Below are 22,796 nucleotides of genomic sequence, written 5' to 3' on the forward strand. Positions count from 1 at the left end.
CTGGCTACGAAGTGACCTGTCTATGTTGCAGCCTCTGCTTTTATTTTATTTATTTTTGCCACCTTTGGAAGCTGAAATGCACGGAATAGAGCAGGCGCTTGTCTCTTGACTGGCTTGGTCTTCGCTGCCCTGGCTGGTTTCCTTCCTTAATGATCTGGCGGCATCAAGGGAAAGCCAGCATAATGAGTATGTCCAAGAACTGTCAGTTTGCAGCAGCAGCAGTAGCATCTCAGAGAAATCCTGGGTGCATGGGAAGAGTGCTTAATGTGAAGCGATCTGGGAAGAGAGCGTAGACTGCCAGAGGACTGGCATTTGAAGTCCTCCTGGCTTGAAGCGCAAGCTCAGAGAGGTGCTGGAGCACGGGGAACTCAGACCCCGCCCCCGTGCAGTGACGACTGCGAACCTAACTAACCTGAAGAATGTGGGCCTGAGCATATGCAGCACAGGCAAATGTCTTGAATTCGGGGAAGGATCTGCCCAAATAAAAGTGTGCACACACGCTTGCTGAAGTCCGTGTTGTACGCTCCCGCCTAATTTGCCAAGGTGCAGAACAGGGGTGGGGAACACAGTAGAATCAGCTGTGAAACTTTGGTCCCGATGTGCACCGTACATGATTTTACTACTGAACAGTTGCCTTTCTTGGGGCTTTGTGTCACCCCTCTTTGGGCCACGGGGAGTCAGCCTCACAGGACTCCCTAGACCATCCTCTCCCATCGCAAACTGCAGAGCAGAGAAAGGGCGAGAGGCATCGCTGCCTCCGCCACCCCCTCCCCCTTTTCCTTCCAGGCTCCCTTGTCTCCTCCATGCTGGCCAGTCTGTGCGCCTTCCCTCCTCTCTCTGATCCCCACCCCAACGCAGTCCCTCCCCTCCCCCTCCCCTTCCTAGTCTTCTTTCCTGTGCCTTTTCTGCCTCCCCTCCAGCCCTCTGGCCAGCATTTTCAACCCCCCTCTGGTGGAACTGTGCACCAGTTTGTTTTATTTTGAATTGAATCTATGGAGGTAATGATGATTGATGAATGGGGGTGATTTACTGAAGGGGAATTGCTTAAACTTTGGAGCGGGGCCTAGATGAAAATTGTGAAATTAATTGGGAGCGAACCCCAGATTTGCTCTTAACGTGCTGTGGTGGTAGCACTCTATCAAATTTTTGAAACTCCCATTTTGTTACAGAAGTTGCCATTTTTAGATGTGTGTTTGTGTGTGTTTATGCAGAAATGCTCATGAAAAAAGCTGCCAGCCGCTTTCTTTTCTGCATTTTTTAAACACCATTGCAAATTAATTACAGTTGAAGTGGAACTACTGGTTTGGGATAATCTGGATCAGGGTGCAAATTAATTGACAAGTTCATTTTATATGAGATGATTTGAGTGAGAAACTCATTGGCTGGCTTTGCCTCTTGCAAAATTTAAATAAATCCTAGTAATTATTTCGGAACTTGAATACATAGACCCAGATTATCTAGATCTAGATCCATTTCATTTGTGCTTCAGACCTGGTCTTGGGTTGAAAACTGCTTTGGTCACCCTTTGGGATGGCCTTTGCCAGGAGAGGGGCAGCAGGAGTGCAACCCTGTTGATTCTCTTGAACTTCTCAGTGGCTTTTGATGCCATCGACCATGGTATCCTTCTGGATATGTTGTCTGGGTTGGAAGTTGGAGGCGCTGCACGGCATTGGTTCCTCTCCTACTTGGATGGCCGATTCCAGAAGGTGGTGCAGGGGGATTGTTGTTCTGTGCCTTGGCAATTATGCTATGGGATTCCACAGGGCTCTATTTTATCCTCTATGTTGTTCAACATCTACATGAAACCACTGGGGGAGGTTATCCAGAGGGGTGGGCTGAGGTGCCATCAATATGCAGATGACACCCAGCTCTCTTTCTCACCAAACCCAGGTGAGGCAGTGGTTCATAGAATCATAGAATAGTAGGGTTGGAAGGGGCCTACAAGGCCATCGAGTCCAACCCCCTGCTCAATGCAGGAATCCAAGTCAGAGCATCCCTGACAGATGGCTGTCCAGCCTCGTCTTGAATGCCTCCAGTGTGGGAGAGCCCACCACCGCCCTAGGGAATTGGTTCCATTGTCGTATTGCTCTTACAGTCAGGACGTTTTTCCTGATGTTCAGCCGGAATCTGGCTTCCTGTCACTTGAGCCCATTCTTCCGTGTCCTGCACCCTGGGATGATCGGGAAGAGATCCTGGCCTTCCTCTCAAGTACTTGAGGAGTGCTATCCTATCTCCCCTCAGTCTTTTCTTCTCAAGGCTAAACATGCCCAGTTCTTTCAGTCTCTCTTCATAGGGCATTGTTTCCAGTCCCCTGATCATCTTGGTTGTTCTGAATCAGTGCCTGGGCATGGTAATGGACTGAATGAAGGCCAATAAACTGAAACTCAATCCAGACAAGACGGAGGTACCATTAGTGGGTGGTTCTTCTATCCGGCTAGGTGATGTTCAACCTGTTCTGGAGGGGGTTGCACTCTCCCTAAAGGATCAGATTCAGAATTTGGGGCTGCTCTTGGACTCAGAACTCACTTGAGGCACAGGTGGACTTGGTGGCACTGAGCACCTTTTCTCAGCTTAGGCCAATACACAACTACGTCCTCATCTGGACAGAGATAGCCTAGCTACAGTTACCCATTCTCTGATAACCTCTTGTCTGGATTACTGCAGTGTGTTATACATGGTCCAAAATAGGGCAGTGAGATGGTTAATGAGGATTGGCCAGCATGATCATATTATGCTAGTACTCTTCCATCTGTGCTGGCTGCCAGGCCATGTCCAAGCCCAATTCTGGTATTAACATTCAAAGCCCTATACAGCTTGGGTCAGGTTCTCTGAAGGATTTTCTCCTCCCATATGTACCTGCCTGCACTATAAGATCATCTTCATCAGTCCTTCTCTGGGAGCTCTTGCCAAAGGAAGTGAGTTGGATGACTCCTAAGAAGAGGGCCTTTTCTGCGGTGGCACCCCGGTTGTGGAATGAGTTTCCCAGAGAGGTTTGCCTGGTGCCTGCACTGTGCTCTTTTTCAGCACCAGGTGAAGACCTTATTTTCCCAGGCATTTTAGTTTTTTCAGTTACCTATTTTAAATCTGTTACTGTATTTTAAATCTTTACATTGCTGCTAAGTCCTGTTTGGTTATTATTTTTATGTAGTTTAAAACTTTTATATTGTATCTTATGTGGCATTTTATGATTTTAATGGTTGTGAACTGCCCAGAGAGCTTCGACTATTGGGCGGTATATAAATGTGATACATAAATAAACAAATTAGCATATGCAGATTTGTGTCCTGTGGCCTGAGTCTTTTAAAATGCCTGGCCAGGCCCCTGGATATGGAGATCCCTGCTGCAGAATAGCTGGAATAACCCTTCTGTTTTTTTCCATCCATGCAGGATGAAGGTTTGCTGCCTCCTGCTGGTTGCTCTGTGGCTCTGCAACATTGACCTGAGCAGCACATCTGGTGAGTGAGCCATGCTGCTTTGCCTCGGGCAGGACGGCTTGCCTGTGGCCATGTGGAGGAGCATGGGGAGTTTTGGCGTTTGACCCCAAAAATAGGGCCTGGGATCCAAAGAGCTGCCTTCAGCGTACCCAAGAGCTTGGAGATGCTCGGTGGAGGCCTCGGTCTTTTTCCCCTTTGAAAATGCCTTTGCTTTTGACAGTCTTCAAGGTGCTTTGTCATGTGGCTTAAGGGGTTGCTGTTTGAGATATTCAGGCCCAAAGCCCTCTGATGGGTTGGTCGATTGACTGATTTATTTATTTATTTATTTAATTTATTAATCGCCCATCTGACTGGTCACCCAGCCACTCTGGGCGATGTACAACCCACCATAAACAATTTAAAACAATAAAATTTTACCATAAATTTTTTTTTAAAAAAATACCCTAACCCACCCCAAATGCCTGCCTGAACAACCACGTTTTTAATGCACGACGGAAGCTCATTAAAGAGGGGGCATGACGGAGTTCCCTAGGGAGGGAGTTCCACAGAGTGGGGGCCACCACAGAGAAGGCCCTCTCCCTCGTCCCCACCAGTCTAGCTGTCCTGGCTGATGGGACAGAGAGAAGGCCATCCGAGGCTGATCTTGTTAAGCGGCCTGTCTGGTGTTGCTGGAGGCGCTCCTTAAGATAGGCTGGGCCGGAACCATATAGGGTTTTAAAGGTCAAAACCAACACCTTGAATTTGGCCCGGAAAACAACTGGTAACCAGTGCAACTCCTTCAGCACTGGAGTGATGTGATCTCGCCGGCGGCTGCCTTTAATCAGGCAAGCCGCCGCGTTCTGTACCAGCTGCAGTTTCCGAACCGTCTTCAAGGGTAACCCCACGTAGAGCGCATTACAGTAGTCTAAACGAGAGGAGACCAGGGCATGTACTACCGATGGGAGCAGATGGTCGGGAAGGTAGGGGCGCAGCCGCCGTATCAGATGGAGTTGATACAGCGCTGTCCGGCTCACAGCTGACACCTGAGCCTCCATGGACAGCTGGGAGTCCAAAATGACCCCCAGGCTGCGGACCTGGTCTTTCAAGGGTAGCCGTACCCCATTCAACACCAGGTCAACATCCTCCAGCCTCCTCTTGTCTCCCACCAAAAGTACCTCGGTCTTGTCAGGGTTCAGCTTCAGCTTATTCCTCCCCATCCAGCCACTCACGGTCTCCAGACATTTGGACAGGGATTCTACGGCGAACCTTGGTGAAGATTTGAATGAGAGGTAGAGCTGAGTGTCATTAGCATTTATAGACCACCTTTTCTGCTAAAAAGTGTCAAGGGCTCCTTGGAGGCCTCTCTCAGTCTAATCCAGTAGCCAAGTCCAGACACAGACAAAGGGATTCCTTTCCAAGCTTTATTCTTCTTTTACAACTTAACAACTCTACAGTTTGCAGCTAGATCTGAGCAGCACAGTACCAATGCCCTAAGTTGGAACAGTTGGTCCCCGTTTGAAAGGGAATCACTGGCAGACCCCTGAACTTAAGGACTAGGGAGAGTCCCTCCCCTTTTCCCTTGGAGCCTCTGGGCGCAGCCCTTGTTTGCGCGCCAGCTGGGCACTACACCTCCTTTCTGTGCCCTCCATTTGGCGCCGCTCTCTGCATCAGCGTCACACGTCCACCAAGTCTGCTATCCGCACTCTGTCACTCCCTGGACTGCTATCTAAGCTAGGAATGCTGGTGGGAGGAATCTCCGTCAGCTGTTGGCCCTGGGAAAGAGGAGCGTGCTGCTCTCCCAGGAGCGACTCCTCTTCCTCAGAATCAGAACTACTCTGGGTTGCTATGGGCTCAGTGTCCACCCTGACAAAAAGCTGTCTAGGTGGTATACAACAAAATGAAACAATACAACCCTAAAACAGTAAAACCATGAAAACTACATCTTTTAAAAGGCTAAATTAAAAAATAGACGTGTCTCTTGGATACGTGGAGCTAACTGCTGTTCTTTGCATCCTGGTTGAACAGGCCTACAGCTATAAAATCCCATGGGCTGGTTCACGCATGCACATCCATTAGAAAAAATATAGGTGGGGTTTTGGTGATTCGAAAGCTCTAGTGACAACCCTTTTCACACATGCAAATCTTGACTCTTGCCCTGAAGCTGAAGCTGTCAGGTGGTAAGCACGCATGTGTTAACCACCCTGGGCTTGGAATAAATGATGCCAACCACATAGAGCAGATGACATTGGTGTAATTTGCAAGTGTTGTTGTTTTGTGGGTGCTGTGCCCCTTGTAGCTCTGTGGTAGGGTCAGCTTGGCCGTAAGTGAACACAGCTGGGGCAGAAGTCATGAGCCACTTCAGTATCAACATCTTGATGCACCCCTGGGGTGCAACCCATCCTGAGCAACTCCTAAGGGACCATAAAGGCTCCCCTGGGACCAATGGTGTAGTGGTAACGCTGGAGTGCAGATGTCCACCCTGTCCGTCCCCATAGCCACCTCCCCAAGGAGAGTCCAAAAATGCAGGCAGCGGTAAGCAACTGTTCAGGATGTCTTCTCACCCTGGAGAAATTTGGTGAAATTGCCCCCACCCCCAGGTTCACAATTTCTCTGCCCACAAATAAGGGGGAGAATTTTGAGAGGCAGTTTGCACACAGTTCTACCTCAAATGGCAGAAATGAAGACGCCTTGAGAGAGCGTGATGGAAATTGTCGGAGGCGGGCAGATAATAGCAAGAGGTGGTTCATGGCGTTCAAGATGGCAAGAGAGATTTGTTTCCTCACCCCTAAAGCATCCTGTTCAGATCGATTAGACAAGATTGGGGGCGGGGGGAGGCAGAGGGAAAGAAACAGGAGCAGAAGCGAAAGGATGTTTGCACACTCCATAGCACAGCTGGAAGAGACTTCCAAAACTGCCTTAGACAGAATCGAATATAAAAAACTAAACTGGTGCTTTGAACTCTGGGCACTTCAAGCAGTCTACCATCACTGTGCACACGCGCACACACTGTTAATCATCCTGATCTGCCCGCTTGGCATTTCAAGGAACCACCATGGAGAGTGGCATGATTAAGTGCCATGTCCAGAATGTGAGCCCTGTTGCCCCCCTCCCAAGGTTCCTTCCTATGAAGGGACACAAAAGGAAACTCTGTCTCGCAGTGTGTCTTTGCGCAAAGACGGAAAGTTCCGAATCTTCCTGTTGAGACACTGGGCTTGCAGGAAAGATGCTGTAATCCTGGACACAGGCCATGTGCCCCCCGCTCAAGTTGGCGGGCCTGTGAAGGGGAGGATTGTGAGCATGCCGTGTGTGGGCGTGTGGAGATCTTCAGAAAGCCAGGGGAAAGGAGGGAAGCCAGAGGCCTGTCTAAATAAAAACATCTGCAGCCGCGAGCAGGGATGTATTGCCGCTCTCCCTGGGGAAGGGAGTTCCACAGAGTGGGGGCCGCAACTGGGAAAGCCTCTTGCAGGATGCCACCAGCTGTGCCTCCCCAGGTGACACTCACACCTGGACAGGATCATATAGGAGGAGACGGTCCTTTCATTATCCTGGTCCCAAGGCAACGACCTTTCAGTCATGCCCAGAAACTGGCGGCCAGTGCAACTCATATAACAGAGGGTCACATGCTCCAAAAGGCTAGTCCCTGGTCAACGGCGTAGGACCAGGGCCTGCAAGCCTTCCATGAGCACCGCAGCCTTCATAAAGATGAGTCTTTTGCAGGTTAAAAATACAGATAGCCCCATTTTCCAGACAGAGTCGCTGTGTTAGTCTGTTGCAGCAAGCACAACAATTTTGTGGCACCTTAAAATCTAACGAATCCCCTATGGCATAAGCTTTCATGGACTATAGTCCACTTCGTCAGATGCATGGCTCATATAACCTCATGCAACTGCAGCAGGAGAGTGTCTCCCCCGACCCCTTCCCCCCATGTTTTTTTAACAACAGACTTTAGCAACTGCCCCTGAATGTACCTGGCCATAGACACACACCAGCATTCAATTGCATCCACTAGGAGTTTTTCTCCATCTGCACTCAATCAATCTCTTATTTTGCTTCATCACTGTCAGCCCTGGGGTCAACCATGGAGCTGAATGAGCTCTACCATGGAGGGGGCACTCAGGAGCAACTGGGAAAACCATAGCTTTGATTAGACGGACCTTTGTCGGCAAGGTGATGTCTCTGCTTCTTACTATGCTGTCTAGGTTGGCCATAGCTTTCCTCCCAAGGAGCAAGCGTCTTTTAATTTCATGGCTACAGTCACTGTCTGCGGTGATCTTGGAGCCCAAGAAAGTAAAATCTGTCACTGCTTCCATTTCTTCCCCTTCTATATGCCAGGAAGTGTAGCTATAGGCTCTATGTAATTCCAGAACAGTCCAAAACTAAACACTACCACAGTGACTGAGATCCTCATCAATGTGGTTTCCCCGTTGCCATCTCCACGGCTCTGAACATAAGGGAAGGGACTTGGGATTCCTGGTGTATATAACTCAGGCAATCCATACATGGGATTCCAAACCCCGGACAAGGAATGGAAATGATTCCTCGAATGATCCGTCAGGCAATCAAGGGATAAATTCTTGAAAGGCCTAAACAAACCACACCCATAGAGAGTTAGTTCAACTTTGAATCTTTTGTTAACTCCAGGCTACATGTTCAAGACCAAGGGAAGGGTAAACACAGACACACAAGGACCCCGTGTCACCGCTTTTGCATTGGTAGCTCTATGCTGTATGAGTCCAGGCAGAAGGAAGTCCAAGAGTCATAGATCAAACCCAGCCTGCCGGTATGTTGAGCTGATGACAAACAAAGACACACAATCCACAGCAAATGAGAGTTGAAGTCTATGAAAAGCCTCACAGTACTTTTCATGGCAAGCCTTTAGCAATCCAAAGTTCCAATTAAGGGAGAGTCCATGTGCAGAGTGCCTCCAAAAGCCCAGACAATGATGGATCCAAACAGAGAAGGCTTCAGGCAATGAAGACGAGGTGTTCCTAGCAAAGGCTCTTCGCCTTTGCATCAGCTTAAAAGGGGAAGGCGTGACTGTGGGACACCCCCTCTGGATCCCTTTCGCCTTCCAGCAAGGCCCTGCCTGAGCAGGGCGGCACTGCTCAGCCCTCCAGCAGTGATGCTTCAGCCTGGGCGACCCTTCTGCAAACCCCGGCCCACCTCTGCCAGGTGTGCACGGACGGCTCCCAGCCTCCCTGCCTGCCACGGCCAGACCAGCAGGTGGACAGGGAGTCCGGTGACTCCCCCGGCTCTGCTCTGGGAACGCTGGCAGAGAGAAGCTCGCACAGACGCCGCCATTCCAGAGGCTGAATAGGCCCAGGCCCTCCCAGGTGACTTCTACCCAAGTCCTGGCTATAGCCTGCAAGGCCCACTGCAGGGCTGAAGCCCTGGCAGAGAGACAGAATGCTTCTAGACCTCCCCTCCCAGCCCTCAGGTCTACCCTGATGTTGAATCAAGTGCTCCGGCGGGCACAACTGGGAGAGACTGACTCCTCCCTGATTGCCCATCCAGGTCTCAGTCACACTGGGCTCAGATAGGTACAGGCAGCTGGCGCAAGTGGCCCAGAATTGGTGTTCTGTGTTCAGGCTTTCTGGCCCTTGTTAGTCTGCTCCCTCTCCGCATTACTGTGCCGATGCTTTGGTTTTCACTACACCATCCCACACTTTTGTCTTGCCTCCTGCTCTGTCTTCAGAACGCCAAGTTCCTTCTCTCCTCCAAGCCCCTCCGGTTTTCTTTAGCAAACTCTTCACCGTGTCCATGCTGAGCCCACCTGGGCAGGAACATGGCACCACACTGACACAATTCCATGTGTAGCGGCACATCACGGACCCTGCAGAAATGCCAGGCATCCTCCCCATTGGCCGAAAACATGGGGGAAACCCAAGCTGGCTTCTGGTAAGGAAGAAAACCCGTTTTGTTGCCGAAGGGAGCTTCGCAGAGTCCCCTATGGCCAAATCAGAAGCCAGGGAAAGGGGTGAAGAGCCTCATTGACAAAGCTGCCCTTCCCTTCCCACTAGACAAGCCCCCCCTTCCTTTGCAAAGCAGGGAAGTGTTGGGGGAGGGGGCTGTCAGGCAAAGGGCTCCCGTGCTGAAAACAGATGGGCCCAAAGCAGAGCGGGATTAACGGGTTGGCATGTAATTAACCGGAGCTGCTGACAGGCCGATTTGTCTTAGTCACAACTCGGCTCGGTGGACTCTGAGCCATACGGGGACCTTGTAATTCCTGCTTCCTGCTGGTAAGCCCCGGGGAGCCCGAGGGGGCGTGCGTCTTAAGTGAGGAGCCCTTCTCCCTCAGCAGTGCACCTGGGTCTCCTCAAGGCCTCTGGGAACAAGCTGGGATCAGAGGAAGGCTTTTGCTTCAGCAGAATTTACTAGAAAGTGTAGTAAATGGGGTGATGGGTTCCCTACCCACCTGTTCTTATTTGTCCTCCCTGTTTAACACTAAAAACTAGTGCTGTGCCAAATCCTGCCCCCTATTTTCAGGAACCTTTTCTCTCCCGGTGAAAGAGGCATTGTTTTTTCTGCCTCTTTTGCAGGGAGGAGGAGAATTTAGGAGAATTTTCTCCTTGGGTAGTGGGACAAGGTTTCCACATACCTTTTTAAAGTGTAGGCGATTCTTGAGGGGTCTTATTTCTATTTCTATTTTTTATTTTTTTAAAAACAAACAAACCTCCCTCTGCACTTGCAGGAGCCCAGGACTCTTCTCCAGCTGGCAGTTCTACCTGAATGTCTATTGGAGAGGGTGCGGTCACATGGTCTCCTGGGAGTTCAGAAAGAACTGCTGGGCTGGAAAGGAGTCCTGGGTTCCTGCAAGTGCAGGGGGTGTTAAAAAAAACAAAATAGAAAGAAGACCCCTCAAGAATTGCCTGCACTTCAAAAGGTATGTGGAAATCCTGTCCCCCTCCCCAAGGAGAAAATTCTCACCTCTCCCAGCTTCTTTCTCCAGAGTTGTCATCCCCTGCCCCCCAAAATGCAGAAAATGGAGGCACTGAAATTTTTGGCACAGCGCTACTAAAAACCAAGTTGAAGGAAGACAGTGACCACTTGGAATGGGATGGTCGGGGTGGGAGACAGATGGCGAAGAACTCGGCTGACAAGACAGGACCTCCACAAAAAAGATCTTGGGCAGCAACTTAAAGATTGCTTAACATGTGGATGAGTTACACACTCGAACAAGCTTCTTGCACTTTCAGGATGGTTGTGAACTGTAGTAAATTGTTGGCATTCCATTTCCCCCAAAATGTTTCCTTTGGGGTAGATCAGGCATTCTGTATAGAACCAGGATGTTAGTGGTTATTCCAGTGTTGATGTCCAGTAAGCTAACACATCAAGGAAATTCTAAACTTGTATGAGAGCCCCCCGCCCACACACACACACACACACACACACACACGCACCTGCAAGATTATCTGAAGTGGCCCAGATAATCTCTAAGAGGATGTGAACCAGCATACCTGGCAGATAGTCTACCTTCCATCTCCTTTGTAGATGGCTCAGCCAGGAAGGAGTCCTTCCTTTCAAGAAAAATAGTAGAGATCCCCAACAGGTCTTGGTCAGTGGTATCAAACGTTGCCCACAAGGAAACAGTGCCAGGTAATCATCTCTGATGAGCAGCTAAGCCCACAAATAGTGCTTCAGTGCCATGGACAGCTGGGCAGCCATATTGAGAGCTCTCCAGCCAGGTGATAGCATCTGTGCGCACATGAAATGAGAGCAGGCATGGACAAGATTTTTGTTTTTTATAAGGACTTACCCACATTTGCAATTTTCTTCATAAATCAGATGGGAAGAACTTAATCTGAATGTGGGAGAAAGCAAAATTGACAGATCCGTCCATCAAGGGCCAGGGCTTTGAGTGATTAGCAAAGTGGCAGGCTCCTCATCTTTAACAGCTATTCCTGTCCATGCTAGGAATAGCTGTAGCTATTGAATTTGGCCGGTGCAGATGGGCTAATTTCATTAGTAATTTCAATACTAATTTCATTTAGTATGTTGTTTGATAAGAACTTGCTCAAACTCTTAAATTCCTTCATATATGGCCTGGGATGAACTTGAGATATAAAAAAATTTGAATGCAGGAAAAAGTGAAGCTGACAGATTCATCCATCCCTAAATGAGAGCAGCCAGATGATGACCCTTTCAAGAAACTTCCTCTAGCAGATTAACACCAGCTAACATAGAATCATAGAATAGTAGGTTTGGAAGGGGCCTACAAGGCTATCAAGTCCAACCCCCTCCTCAATGCAGGAATCCAAGTCAGAGCATCCCTGACAGAGGGCTGTCCAGCTTCGCCTTGAACGCCTCCAGTGTGGGAGAGCCCACCACCTCCCTAGGGAATTGGTTCCATTGTCGTATTGCTCTAACAGTCAGGAAGTTTTTCCTGATAAGCATCAGCCTTGTACGAATCATAGAATTTGTCCTTCTAGGTTTATTTAGCATTCCTTTTTCTGACTGGTAAGACTTGTTTACATGTACTGATAGCCCATTGGTTAATTAAACCATGCACTGTCAGGTACAAGTGGGAGAGATCCACTTCTGCTTTACGCCACAACCCACAATCAACTCCTTTGTGGGTTGTGGAGCATGACATCTGAACCCAGACTGCTGGGTTGTGTAGGGGTTAAACAGCCCAGCAGTTAACCCAACAACAAACCAGGGGTTAATTACTGGTTTGGATGTCAAAAGGTAGGGTAACTAGAAATGATTTGGATAGAATAAATAATCTCTTTGAAGTCGTCTCATCTTGATTTGTACACTGCTGAGTCGTGAAGAGGAGGCCACTTCCTTCCTTCCTGGGCAGGCAGCCACAATGGTTAAACATATTCTCTGTGTTAACAGAAATGATGCCGGATCTCTTCTTGGCTTTGGGCCATGTCCAGTTCCAAGCTAATGGGTGTTCTGCTTCTTTGCTCTAGTCGTGCCCAGTGTTATTATTATGCCTGTAGACTTTTTAAAAAATGTTCGAAGTGGTGGAAGTGTTGTGAGGGTAAAGACAAGTTACAAAAATTTGGGAAGGGTATTTTATGACTTCTTAAATTTACTTCTGTTTGATCAAATGATTCTGTTTTTACAAACTTCACAATAGTATATAACAAGCTACAACAGTAATAATTTTTAAAAATGGAAAAAGGGTTACGGAGAGAAGGGAGGGAAGGGCAAGGGTTGGAAAAGGTATAACTGGAGGATTATACTTGGGAGATCTTTATGCATTTGGTAGAAGGAAGCATAAAGGGGTCTGCACATAAAACTAAACTTCATATAAATGAATTAAATTCTCCAGCAAAAATTTCTGCATAGGCCAAGCAAATCTCTGATTTTGTGATCTAAGAAAAGCTTTCTCCAACCATGGCTGGCTGGGGGATTATGGGAGTTGTAGTCCAATGCATCTGGAGGGCACCAGGTTGGGGAAGACTGCTGAGGAGTGCAAGAGCAGCCCTTCTGTATCCTGCAATTGGGCAGGGTGTTCTGAAGAGCGTTTCTGCATGTGTGTGGCTGAATGCCTCAGGGTTCCTGGTCGTGTGGCAGCTTCAGGCAAACACACATAGAAGCCCCCTTCAGAATGTCCTGCCCAATGCAGCAAGGTTGGGGGACAGAGATGGGGGGTGGCACACATGGGGATGTTGTGGGCTGGGCCACTGTGCACACCCCATGCTCCCTACACAGTGTCACGTTCCTTCGTCCTCCCCCTTCGCAACCAACACACTCCAAGATACCAGGCTTCAGGCTCACTACTGCATTAGTTAACGACCGGTCCTTTACAGATGCAAATTCTAGGAAACTCTCTGGCTACAAAGGAAACTGCTACTCCACGCAATTAGGGATACCAGTACAGGAGCCGAAGTAGAAGTTGGAGAAGTTGCTGGCAGTTTGAACAAGAACTTCCCGGCTGGACTAGCTGGGGGGTGGGGGTGTCCCTCCCTTACAGCGGCTCCCTCCTACATAGGCTATCACGCGTAGCCAACCTGGTGGGGCGTCTGAGCTCTGCCTCTAACTTTTCCCGGTTCGCTGTGTGACGGACGCCAGCATCCCTCAAGTCACGCCCCTCACTCTCCTCCTCTCCCGAGACCTGGGTTCTCATGGAGGAGGAAAGGAGGGCCCTCAGGCTGAGCCATCTGCGTGCCAAGGCCTTGAGAAGAAGGCCTTGCTGTATCCGAGCTCACTAGGGATGGAGCCTCCCCCGGTTCTGACTGTTCCCATTCTGAGCTGCTCAGTGTCTCCACGTGCTCAGATTCATTCCTGTCACCCAGCCCCCACGACAGGTCTATATATGTATGTATGCATTCCACACATTTGCCCAGTCCTTTTTGCAAACTATTTCAGCCTGTGGTTTTTGCAACATCTTGTATCCATGATTTCCTTTTAGAAAGCTTCTTCCAGTTCACCCCAAGGAACTCCAGAGTAAATTCCATTGATTCAGTGAACCTTCCTTTCAGGGACGTGTGCACAGAATTGCAGTGTGTGTCTCAGTCATTATTGTTATTTAATTGGATTTTTCTGAAATTTAGTAATTTTGTACCCTCTGCCAGGTAGATTGTCTGTGCCAAGTGCCATATGGTTGGAATAAGTCACCTTGATTTTATAATGAGTAGAAATTTCAGCTGTTAATAACAGTAGAACGCTGGTTTGAGCCATCTGTCTCAACCATAGAGGCGTTCCTACGCGTTCATGATCCCATAAATTAACTGTGTTACAAAAAGATTCTTTTTGTCCTTATCTCCCCCCCCCCCCCCGACGCCCTCAACTTCATGGAATGGCTCTTAGTTTTATTTATTAATCATTTACATTTTCAACCCATCCATCCTGCAAGGATGACATGCAGTGTTCTTCTCCCCTTTCTCCCTGCAACAACCCTGTGAGGTAGGCTGGCTGAGAGAATGTGACAAGCCCAAGGTCATTCAGTGAGCTCCATCAGGGACTTACCCCGCGCCCCCCCACCCCCGGTCCTAACTACCACATCACACTCTCTAAAAGAGGTGCATGGGAGATAGTTCTAAAACATCACCTGCTTATCCCCTACACATTCATAAGCTCTCATCTTTCTTACTGTATTGTTATTCCAGTTGTTACTGGCCCCAAGGGGCCAGGCCAGTATATACAAGGTAGTCCCGTTTTATCCTCACTGCAGCCCTGTGAGGTAGGTTTGTTTGCTTGCTTGTTTACACCAGTGAAAACCTGAAGGCTGAATTCTGTTTGAGAGAAGCTCTCGGGGGGCCAAGTCCTGGGGCAGGCAGGGCCAAAGGCGTGAGGGCAAAAACACAAAATACAGACGCCATTACTGCAATAACTAAGCCTTAGGAGAGTCCTCCAACCCTTTTGAAAGGAAGAAAAACTGCATAAATCTGGGGAGCCCCTTGGCCCCCAGGTCTGAGGTTCTCCACCCCTCGTTCGTACACTCCTTATACTGCCCTTCACCCACTGAAGTAGCTTCCAAAATGGTGTACAAAGATAAAATAGCATGGCAATAAAATAAAATACAACACCAGTTCAGAAGTGAGAGGGATAAAAAGAGTTCGTCAAGCAGCTAAACATATGCCAAATATAATGAATGTAATTAAACATTTAAACACAAATTAAAGAATATAATATTGGCACCTGGAGTGGAAGGTCAAAGTAAATCTTTCATGTTTGCATGATCTTACCCCTACTGCCCGATTAAGACATTCTGTAATCAAATGCCTCCAAGAGAATTCTGGAATTAAAAATGAGATTCCAATGCATAAACCACCCAGTATGGTCTTCTCACCCAAGAGTAATTAAAATGTCTTAGCTCTGAGGTTTGCCAGATGAGAGACAATTGTACCAGGCCATTAGAAATAGATCATTAGTACCCTTTTACTGTTTAGAAAGGAATCCAGATACGGAGGTGTCAATATTAAATTTAGGTTTATGATTTTCACTTAGTTGACTATCGTAAAGCTATTAAGCCAAATGAACCATCAGATAAGTGACCAAGAAGCCTCTCTCCAGACTATAAATATATAAGAAAAACAAGCTCACAAGACAAGATGATGTCAAGGAAATATGTTTGTGTCAAAAACATACCTGAAACATGTCAAAAAAAGCAAAAATATTTAGATACGTATGTTAGTATGCACATTAATCTCGAGAAAAACTAAAATATTCGATAATCTTATTATGAAGATTTAATGAAGATTTAAGGTTGAAAAGTTATCTTTAGAATTCTTATATAAATAATATAAACTGAAAATAGTTTGGACATATTTTATAGCATCCAAAAAGTATATAAAGGAGACTCAGAACATGCAACAGTGGAAGCTGTCCTTTAGGATCAGGTTTCCCCAACATGTTGCCTGTAGAATCAACCTGGTGAGCTTGACATTGATTACCACTGAGAATTGGCAAATGTACTTGACTCTGCTTAGAAGCCTTGTTTAAAACGATGCTAGCTGTTTCATGTGTTTGAATTTATGCATGCATAAGCTCTTGTGTTTGGTACTGTTGTGCTAATTTGTTGTTCAGTCGTTAAGTCGTGTCTAACTCTTCGTGACACGACTTAACGTTGTGCTAATACTTTGTAGTAAAAAGACAAAAAGACAAATTTTGTCTGAGAGAGTGTTTCTTAAGAACTAGAATTCTGTATTACCCCTTGTCAGGGTGAAATATTGAGCTACCTCTAGTTGTAAAGGAAATCTGAATGTATACACTGTAGACAAGTAACCAGTAGTTGCCAACATACTAACAATATAGTTTAAAGAGAATCTCTAAACCAGAGCATATACCACACAGGCAAATATCCCTTGGGACAGCATTCCTGAGTTGAGGTGCCACCACAGAAAAGGCGCTCTTCTTTGTAGGCTGAGGCAAGAGACAGTGATGGAGGATAATGATGATGATTTTGCCCCTAGAGCGCTGTGATGACTGGGGAGTGGAGACCAGGAAACACAAGCCGGTCTATAATGGGGAGCCAGCCAAAATCAAATGCCCGCTCTTTGAGGCCTTCTTGAAGTACAACTACAGCACTGCCCACTCAGCTGGCCTGACCCTCATCTGGTACTGGATCGGGCGAGGCCAGGACCTGGAGGAACCCATCAACTTCCGTCTCCCTGACAACCACATCAGCAAGGAGAAGGATACTCTCTGGTTCCGGCCTGCTTTTCTCAACGACACGGGGAACTATACCTGCATGCTCAGGTAATGGTTAGGGATGTGCATGGGGGTTGGTGGGCATGGTTTATTTCATTCATTTTTAAAATTTAAATTATTTTTGTAATTTCTTTCTTCTGTAAATCTCCTTTGTATGTTGTTAATTCAGACTGAGTTCATTCATCTTTTGGATTTCAGTTATAAAAACAGCTGGTAGCATGTGGTGGGGGGAAGCCCATTCCTCAACCAGGACCCCTGAGGCAACAGGGTCCTGGCTCAGGGTAGGGACTTCCACCCACCCAACAGTAATATTTGTAGGGGTGCACCCTTTCTTTTCCCCTGTCATGCAAGCGAGTGGAGGCAGCGATGATGGAATGGAATTCAAATCAATAGATTGAAAGGTGTGTGTGTGTGTGTGTGGATACAAAACAGAAATCTTAAGGGAATGAAAACATTTAACTCTGAATTAATTCAGGTCAACTTTAATTCATATGTATTAAATCTTTTAATATTTAATAACACAGTTATTAAATATTGTGTTTTATATAGGTTAGCTGCTCTGAGCTCTTTGTGGGGGATAGAAATCAAATACATTGGTTACTGGGCAGGTTAAAAATATAATAAATGAAATCTGGATTAAATATGGAAGGGGCTCTTTTGTATTTATTTTTTTCTTTGGAATTGAACAAATGCACATCCCCAGTAGCCATTGGCTGCTCCGTTTGAAAAGATGGATGCTCAGAAAATTTAATGCATTTATTCATAACAAGCTAGAAATGACAGTGGTTTCACTCTGGCTGAGCCTATTTGTGGAGAGAAGAAAGATCGGTCATGAACTGGTGAAAATCAGTGCATCTCCTGTGTGCGAAATGGAAGGTTGGTTTTGGCTGAGGGAAAAAAGCTCATACAGGGGCAGGGGGACCCCTGTACTGCAGGATGTTCACTGCGGCACAGCGGGCCGCTGTACCAAGGGAGCAGGAGGCCAAGAAGACAGCAGGGAGAAGGGTTAAAAGATCACATGGGGCTAGGAACTGGAGGGGCTGTGCAGTGGTGCTGGGAAGGTGCGGAGAGGGGAAGAAGAGGATGGAACGTCACCATCTTGGCTCAGACTAACCAGCCAGATCCTTGGCTGAGGGCTTCAGAAACAGGCTTGGTCTTAGGGAAGGTCCGAAGCTCAGTGGTAGAGCAGGTCCCAGGTTCGATCCCCGGCATCCCCAGGGAGGGCTGGAAAAAATCCTGCTTGAAACCCCGGAAAGCCGCTGCCAGCCAGTGTCGACAGTACCGGGCTACGTGCACCAAGGGTCTGACTCAGCATAAGGCAGCTTCCTGCGTTCCTACGTTGGTCTTTCCCCCCCTTTATTGGGAGGGGCTGCGGCTCAGTGGCTCAGTGGCGGAGCGCCTGTGTTGCATGCAGAAGGTCTCAGGTTCGATCCCCAGCAGCGTCTCCAGGCAGGGTTGGAAAATCTCCTGCCTGCAACCCTGGAGGGAGAGCTCTGGCTGCCAGCCAGTGTTGACAGTGCTGGGCTGGATGGGCCAAAGTTCTGACTTGGTAGAAGGCAGCCTCCAATGTTCCTGGTGGTCGTCAGTTCAGCCATGAAATGGGAAACAGGAAAGACAGGAAAACCTGAGCTGGCCCCAAAGGGCAAAGCTGTAGCAGGCACAGACCTACGGGAAGTTCCCCACAGTGGTTCAGATCGTTGGCCTCTGAATTCCCCAGGTGGAAAGGGAAAACCACTGGCCACACAACCCTCGCTGCTTTTAAGTCCTGCCTCTGCCTCCTGGAGAGCCAGCAAGCTTTAGGCTCTGGGCGAGGACAGAGACCAATATTACCCCTTTCCTGCAATGGTCTGGAAATCCAGGGAAGTGGCAGAATGGAGTGGCCCTCTTTGCCTGCCCCTGTGGCTGGAGCGGATGGGTGGAGATCCTCTCCATGTGGGTAGACCTGACAAAGGGAAGCTGGTAAAGACACGGCCAGCAGTGAGTGGCTGTTCCTTCCTCTCTGGCACCTTCCATCAGGGGAAGAACAAACAGGACTGGGGCCGTGGCAAGAGTGTTGGACTAGGAGCTGGGAGATCCAGGTTCTAGTCCCCAGTCAGCCATGGAAGCTCACTGGGTGACTTTGGGCCAGTCACAGACTCTCAGCCCAACCCACCTCACAGGGTTGTTGTTGTGAGGATAAAATGGAGAGGAGGAGGATAATGTAAGCCGCCTTGGGTTCCTTGCAAGAGGAGAAAAGGCGGGGTATAAATGCAATAAATAAATAAAAAAAAAGGTGTCTGGGGTTCCTCTGTGCACCTAGAGCTCACTGCAAACAGGATCTGCTCCCCTTTGGGGGATTCTCCATACATGTTTCATTGACTATGTTAAAACTCAGAATTATGGGTTTGGTGTTTTGTTGTTGTTTTGTTTTTAAAGGCAACTTAAGGCCTGCAGGCAAAGATTGGCATTTGAAATAGGTATTGTGAGTTGTCACCTCTGCAGCTTCTGGCCATCTGCAGCTCTCCTCTGTGCCTGTTCTCCTTCTTTCTCTCTCACACACACTTTTCCTTGTCCCTTTACCCTCTGGTCCTCCATTCCTCCCTGTCTCAGCCCCCATTTCCTAGCTCTTCGCCATGCCTTCCTCACCTGTCTTCTTCCCAACTCCAGCTCCCTGGGCTCTGCTTCTTCTCCCTCTTCCTTTCTTTGCCCCATTCGCCTGCCCTGCATGTCCCTAAGATCAGAGCAGCTCAGCCATTAGCAGCTAGAGACCCTTCTGTGACACTGAAGCATGTCAGCCAATCACTTCATCACTGTCACTAACCCCCTGACGGCATTACAATATAGACTTTAAGACATTTTTAGAGGTTCTTTTTCCCTCAGAGTAGCTAAATCAGTTACCACCACCCATTCCTCCTCCACCCTTCCCACCTTACATGCTTTGCGTGGTTCTGAGAACGAGGAGGTCGCAGGAGTAGCCCCTGTAGCTCAGCAATCTCTGCTGGCAGGGTCCAGGTAAATGTCTCAGAACCACAGAAGGAAAGTTTTGGTGGCTTTTCCCACTCCTTGCTCTCAGTTCCCAGCATCTGCTAGTCCATGGCATATTGCTTCTGAACATGGTTGCTGTGCCACTGAGGGATCTATATCTGCCAAATGAATATCTGCTATTAATTTAATCTTTTAGAGATCATTTACGAATCTGCTTATGAGAGTTTCCCTCACCAGAGCCTCTGGCGTGGAGTTCCGTAGGCTTGTTATGTTTCGCGTGAAGAAGGCTCTTCCTTTTTTTTGTCTCAGACTTGCTGTGTGTTGATGTATGTGGGTGGCCATTTGGGTTGCACATTTCCAGTGTGAATCTTCCCTCCTCTGGTGTGATCAACCCTTTCAAAATTCTTCCCCACAGAAACTCCACCTACTGCAGTAAAGTCGCTTTCCCCCTCGAGGTCGTCAACAAAGATCCCAAGTTTTGCTTCAGCCAAGCCATTAAGCCAGAAGAGGTGCTTATGTATCTGCACTTCACCCTCGTGAACCTCACCTGCCCACACGTGGAAGGATTTTATCCTGCCAGCACCAAGCCAAAAGTCCTGTGGTATAAGGTAAGATCTAGGGGATTGGGGCCTTCCTTTTAGAGGGCAGTTCGTGTTGCTTCCAAATTCCGGGAAGTACTAGTTCCCCTCTACTCTGCACTGGTTAGGCCTCATCTGGAGTACTGTGTACAGTTCTGGGCACCACACTTTAAGAAGGATGCAGACAAACTAGAGAGGGTTCAGAGGAGGGCAACAAAGATGATCAGGGGACTGGAAACAAAGCCCTGTGAAGAGAGACTGAAAGAACTGAGCATGTTTAGCCTTGAGAAGAGAAGACTGAGGGGAGATATGATAGCGCTGTTCAAGTACTTGAAAGGTTGTCCCAGAGAGGACGGCCAGGATCTCTTCTCGATCATCCCAGAGTGGAGGACACGGAATCATGGGCTCAAGTTCCAGGAAGCCAGATTCCAGCTGAATATCAGGAGAAACGCCCTGACTCTTAGAGCAACATGACAATGGAACCCGTTACCTAGGGAGGCGGTGGGCTCTCCCATGCTGGAGGTGTTCAAGACAAGGCTGGACAGCCATCTGCCAGGGATGCTCTGCCCTGGATTCCTGCACTGAGCGGGGGGTGGGACTCGATGGCCTTGCAGGCCCCTTCCAGCCCCACTATTCTGTGATTCTGTGATTCTTCATCTTAACCAAGGTGAGCTTGCCAATGGGCCACTGCATGCACAGCCCTGGCACATACATTGCACACACTAGTGAGCCCTTCAGCTGTGGCACACGTTCTCTACATGTGTCACCAGGAGCGCTGGTCTTTTTAACCCAGTACTGGCTGCTCTGATCGGCACTGGTCCATTAACATTCAGATCTCGACAATCAATTAGCAAAATGAAACTGAACCACCTCCCCAGAAATAATTTTTGCAGATGGCAGCTCATTTGTCCTCCCATCAGAAATAGTACGTGGCCTCCATCTTCCATTGCTGCACAGGGAGGGATGTGGCTTTGGAAGGGGCTGCTCAGCGGTGACCACTGCAAAATTCTGCATGCCCCCAACATCTGCGACAGAGAAGACGTCACCCGTGCATCTCCCTCCCTCCCCCTGAGCCCTTCCTTGAGAAACCGTCAGCAGAGACAGCACAAGAGGGAAGCTACTTGGCTCGCTTGTCAAAGACAGAAGTGTTGGATTTTTGCTGGACGCGTCCAGGCATTAGGAATGTAGAAAGCGGCCTTGGCCCAAGTCAGGGCATCGGTACATCAAGCCCAGTATTGTCTGCCTCGATTGGCAGCAGCTCTCCAGCGCTTCAGGCAGGTGCTTTCCCCAGCCCTAACAGGGGATGCTGGAGGTTGAACCTGAGACCTTCTGCATGCGAAACAAGGGCTCTACCACCAAGCTACATCCACTTCCCTGTTCCACCTTTCTGCAAGAGCTGCTGCAAGTGCAGATTGAACAACTTGAGAATGTCAGCTTTTTTTTCTTTGAAGGCGAGAATAAGAGAAAGACTCTACTTTTACAGCAGCATTTCCCCAACTTGTTGCCCTCCAGGTGTGTTGGACTATAGCTCCCATCATGGGACTGATGGGAGTTTGAGTCCAGCACAGCTGGGGGGCACCAGGTTGGGGAAGGCTGTCTTGTTTCGTTTTGAAGGTAAATGTAACAGTGGGGGTGGGGGACACCTTCTGAAAAGTTGGGTGCCTCATGTGGGACCCCTCGTGTTCAGTGAGCAGTCCTTCTGAATCTTGGGTGGAAGCTGTCCTCGCCCCAGGAAATCCAGCCTTGGCTTCTTTGCCAGGGTACCTTTCCTACATGTCAAGGGTGTGTGCCTTTCCCTGCTCATTGCAGAACTGCAGCCTTGTGCGGAACTTTCCTGAGCGAGAGCCCGAGGGCATCAACCTCACCTTCATCATTGTCCGTGAGGTATACAAGGGTGACTACACGTGCGTCGTGACCTACAAAGAGAACGGCCGGGAGTTCACTCTCACCAGAACTTTGAGGGTAAAGGTGGTAGGTAAGGAGAGTGAAGGGAGAAATGGGAGAGATGAGGGCCAGGGGTATTGGGGGAGGTCATCTCGATATGCTGTTGGTTTGATCACCTAAGAAGCTGCCTTATACCAGGTTCGGATAGATGTCCACCCAGTCATCCAAATGGCAGAGGTTTTCCAGGGTCTCGGGCAGAGAGGGGTCTTCCACGTTGCCTACTGCCAAATCCTTTTGAACTGGAGATGCCAGGGATTGAACCTGGGACCTTCTGCCTGCAAAGCAGCTGCTTGCCCATCGAGCTCTGGTCCCTCCCTAAATTCATCTCTTTTACGCGGCACATAGGTTTTAGTGGGCTGTGGGATTCTGTCGTCAGGGATGGCATCCTGTTGTTTAGTGCAGCGAGCAATGGGGAGAGGCAGATTTTGAAGCGCAGGTGCTCATCCTGACAGTACCTGGCCCTAAGGAGAGTCCCAGAATGCAGGCAGCTGCGTCGATCCATATCAACAGACCACTTCTAGCAGTTTTCTTCTCCACCAAATGGGTCCTAATGGCCCATTCGAGACCAAGCCTCACTGAAATACTTCGCATGACAACAGCAAAGGATATATTGCCACTGGGAAAATTAATTCCCCTCCGGCTACTGTGGGGATTGTAGGAAACCCAGAGGGAGTAGGGAATTCCGAGAGGGGTGGCAGAGGGTGACGTCAGCATCCCTGCTAGTAAAAAAATTGGGGTGCTTTGTCCCTGTGATTCGTGGCTCCACTGCACCACTGGTGGTGAGGGTGAG

General features: G+C 48.5%; 1 protein-coding gene across 4 annotated transcripts in view; it reads left to right on the plus strand.

Annotated features, from left to right (window-relative positions):
* IL1RAP (interleukin 1 receptor accessory protein) overlaps positions 1-22,796 on the plus strand; it is an 89,707-nt gene that overhangs the window by 24,279 nt on the left and 42,632 nt on the right. For all 4 annotated transcript variants that reach the window (XM_084847809.1, XM_084847810.1, XM_084847811.1 and 1 more), the window contains 4 exons: positions 3,388-3,455; positions 16,283-16,568; positions 19,900-20,092; positions 21,872-22,037. In XM_084847809.1, coding sequence (XP_084703935.1) covers positions 3,389-3,455; positions 16,283-16,568; positions 19,900-20,092; positions 21,872-22,037 — 712 coding nt within the window. In that variant the 5' untranslated portion in view covers position 3,388. The remainder of the gene's footprint in view (positions 1-3,387; positions 3,456-16,282; positions 16,569-19,899; positions 20,093-21,871; positions 22,038-22,796) is intronic.

Source organism: Heloderma suspectum, chromosome 3, assembly GCF_057233095.1.
Source record: "Heloderma suspectum isolate Gila_16-S chromosome 3, 16-S_ref, whole genome shotgun sequence".
Lineage (NCBI taxonomy): Eukaryota > Metazoa > Chordata > Lepidosauria > Squamata > Helodermatidae > Heloderma > Heloderma suspectum.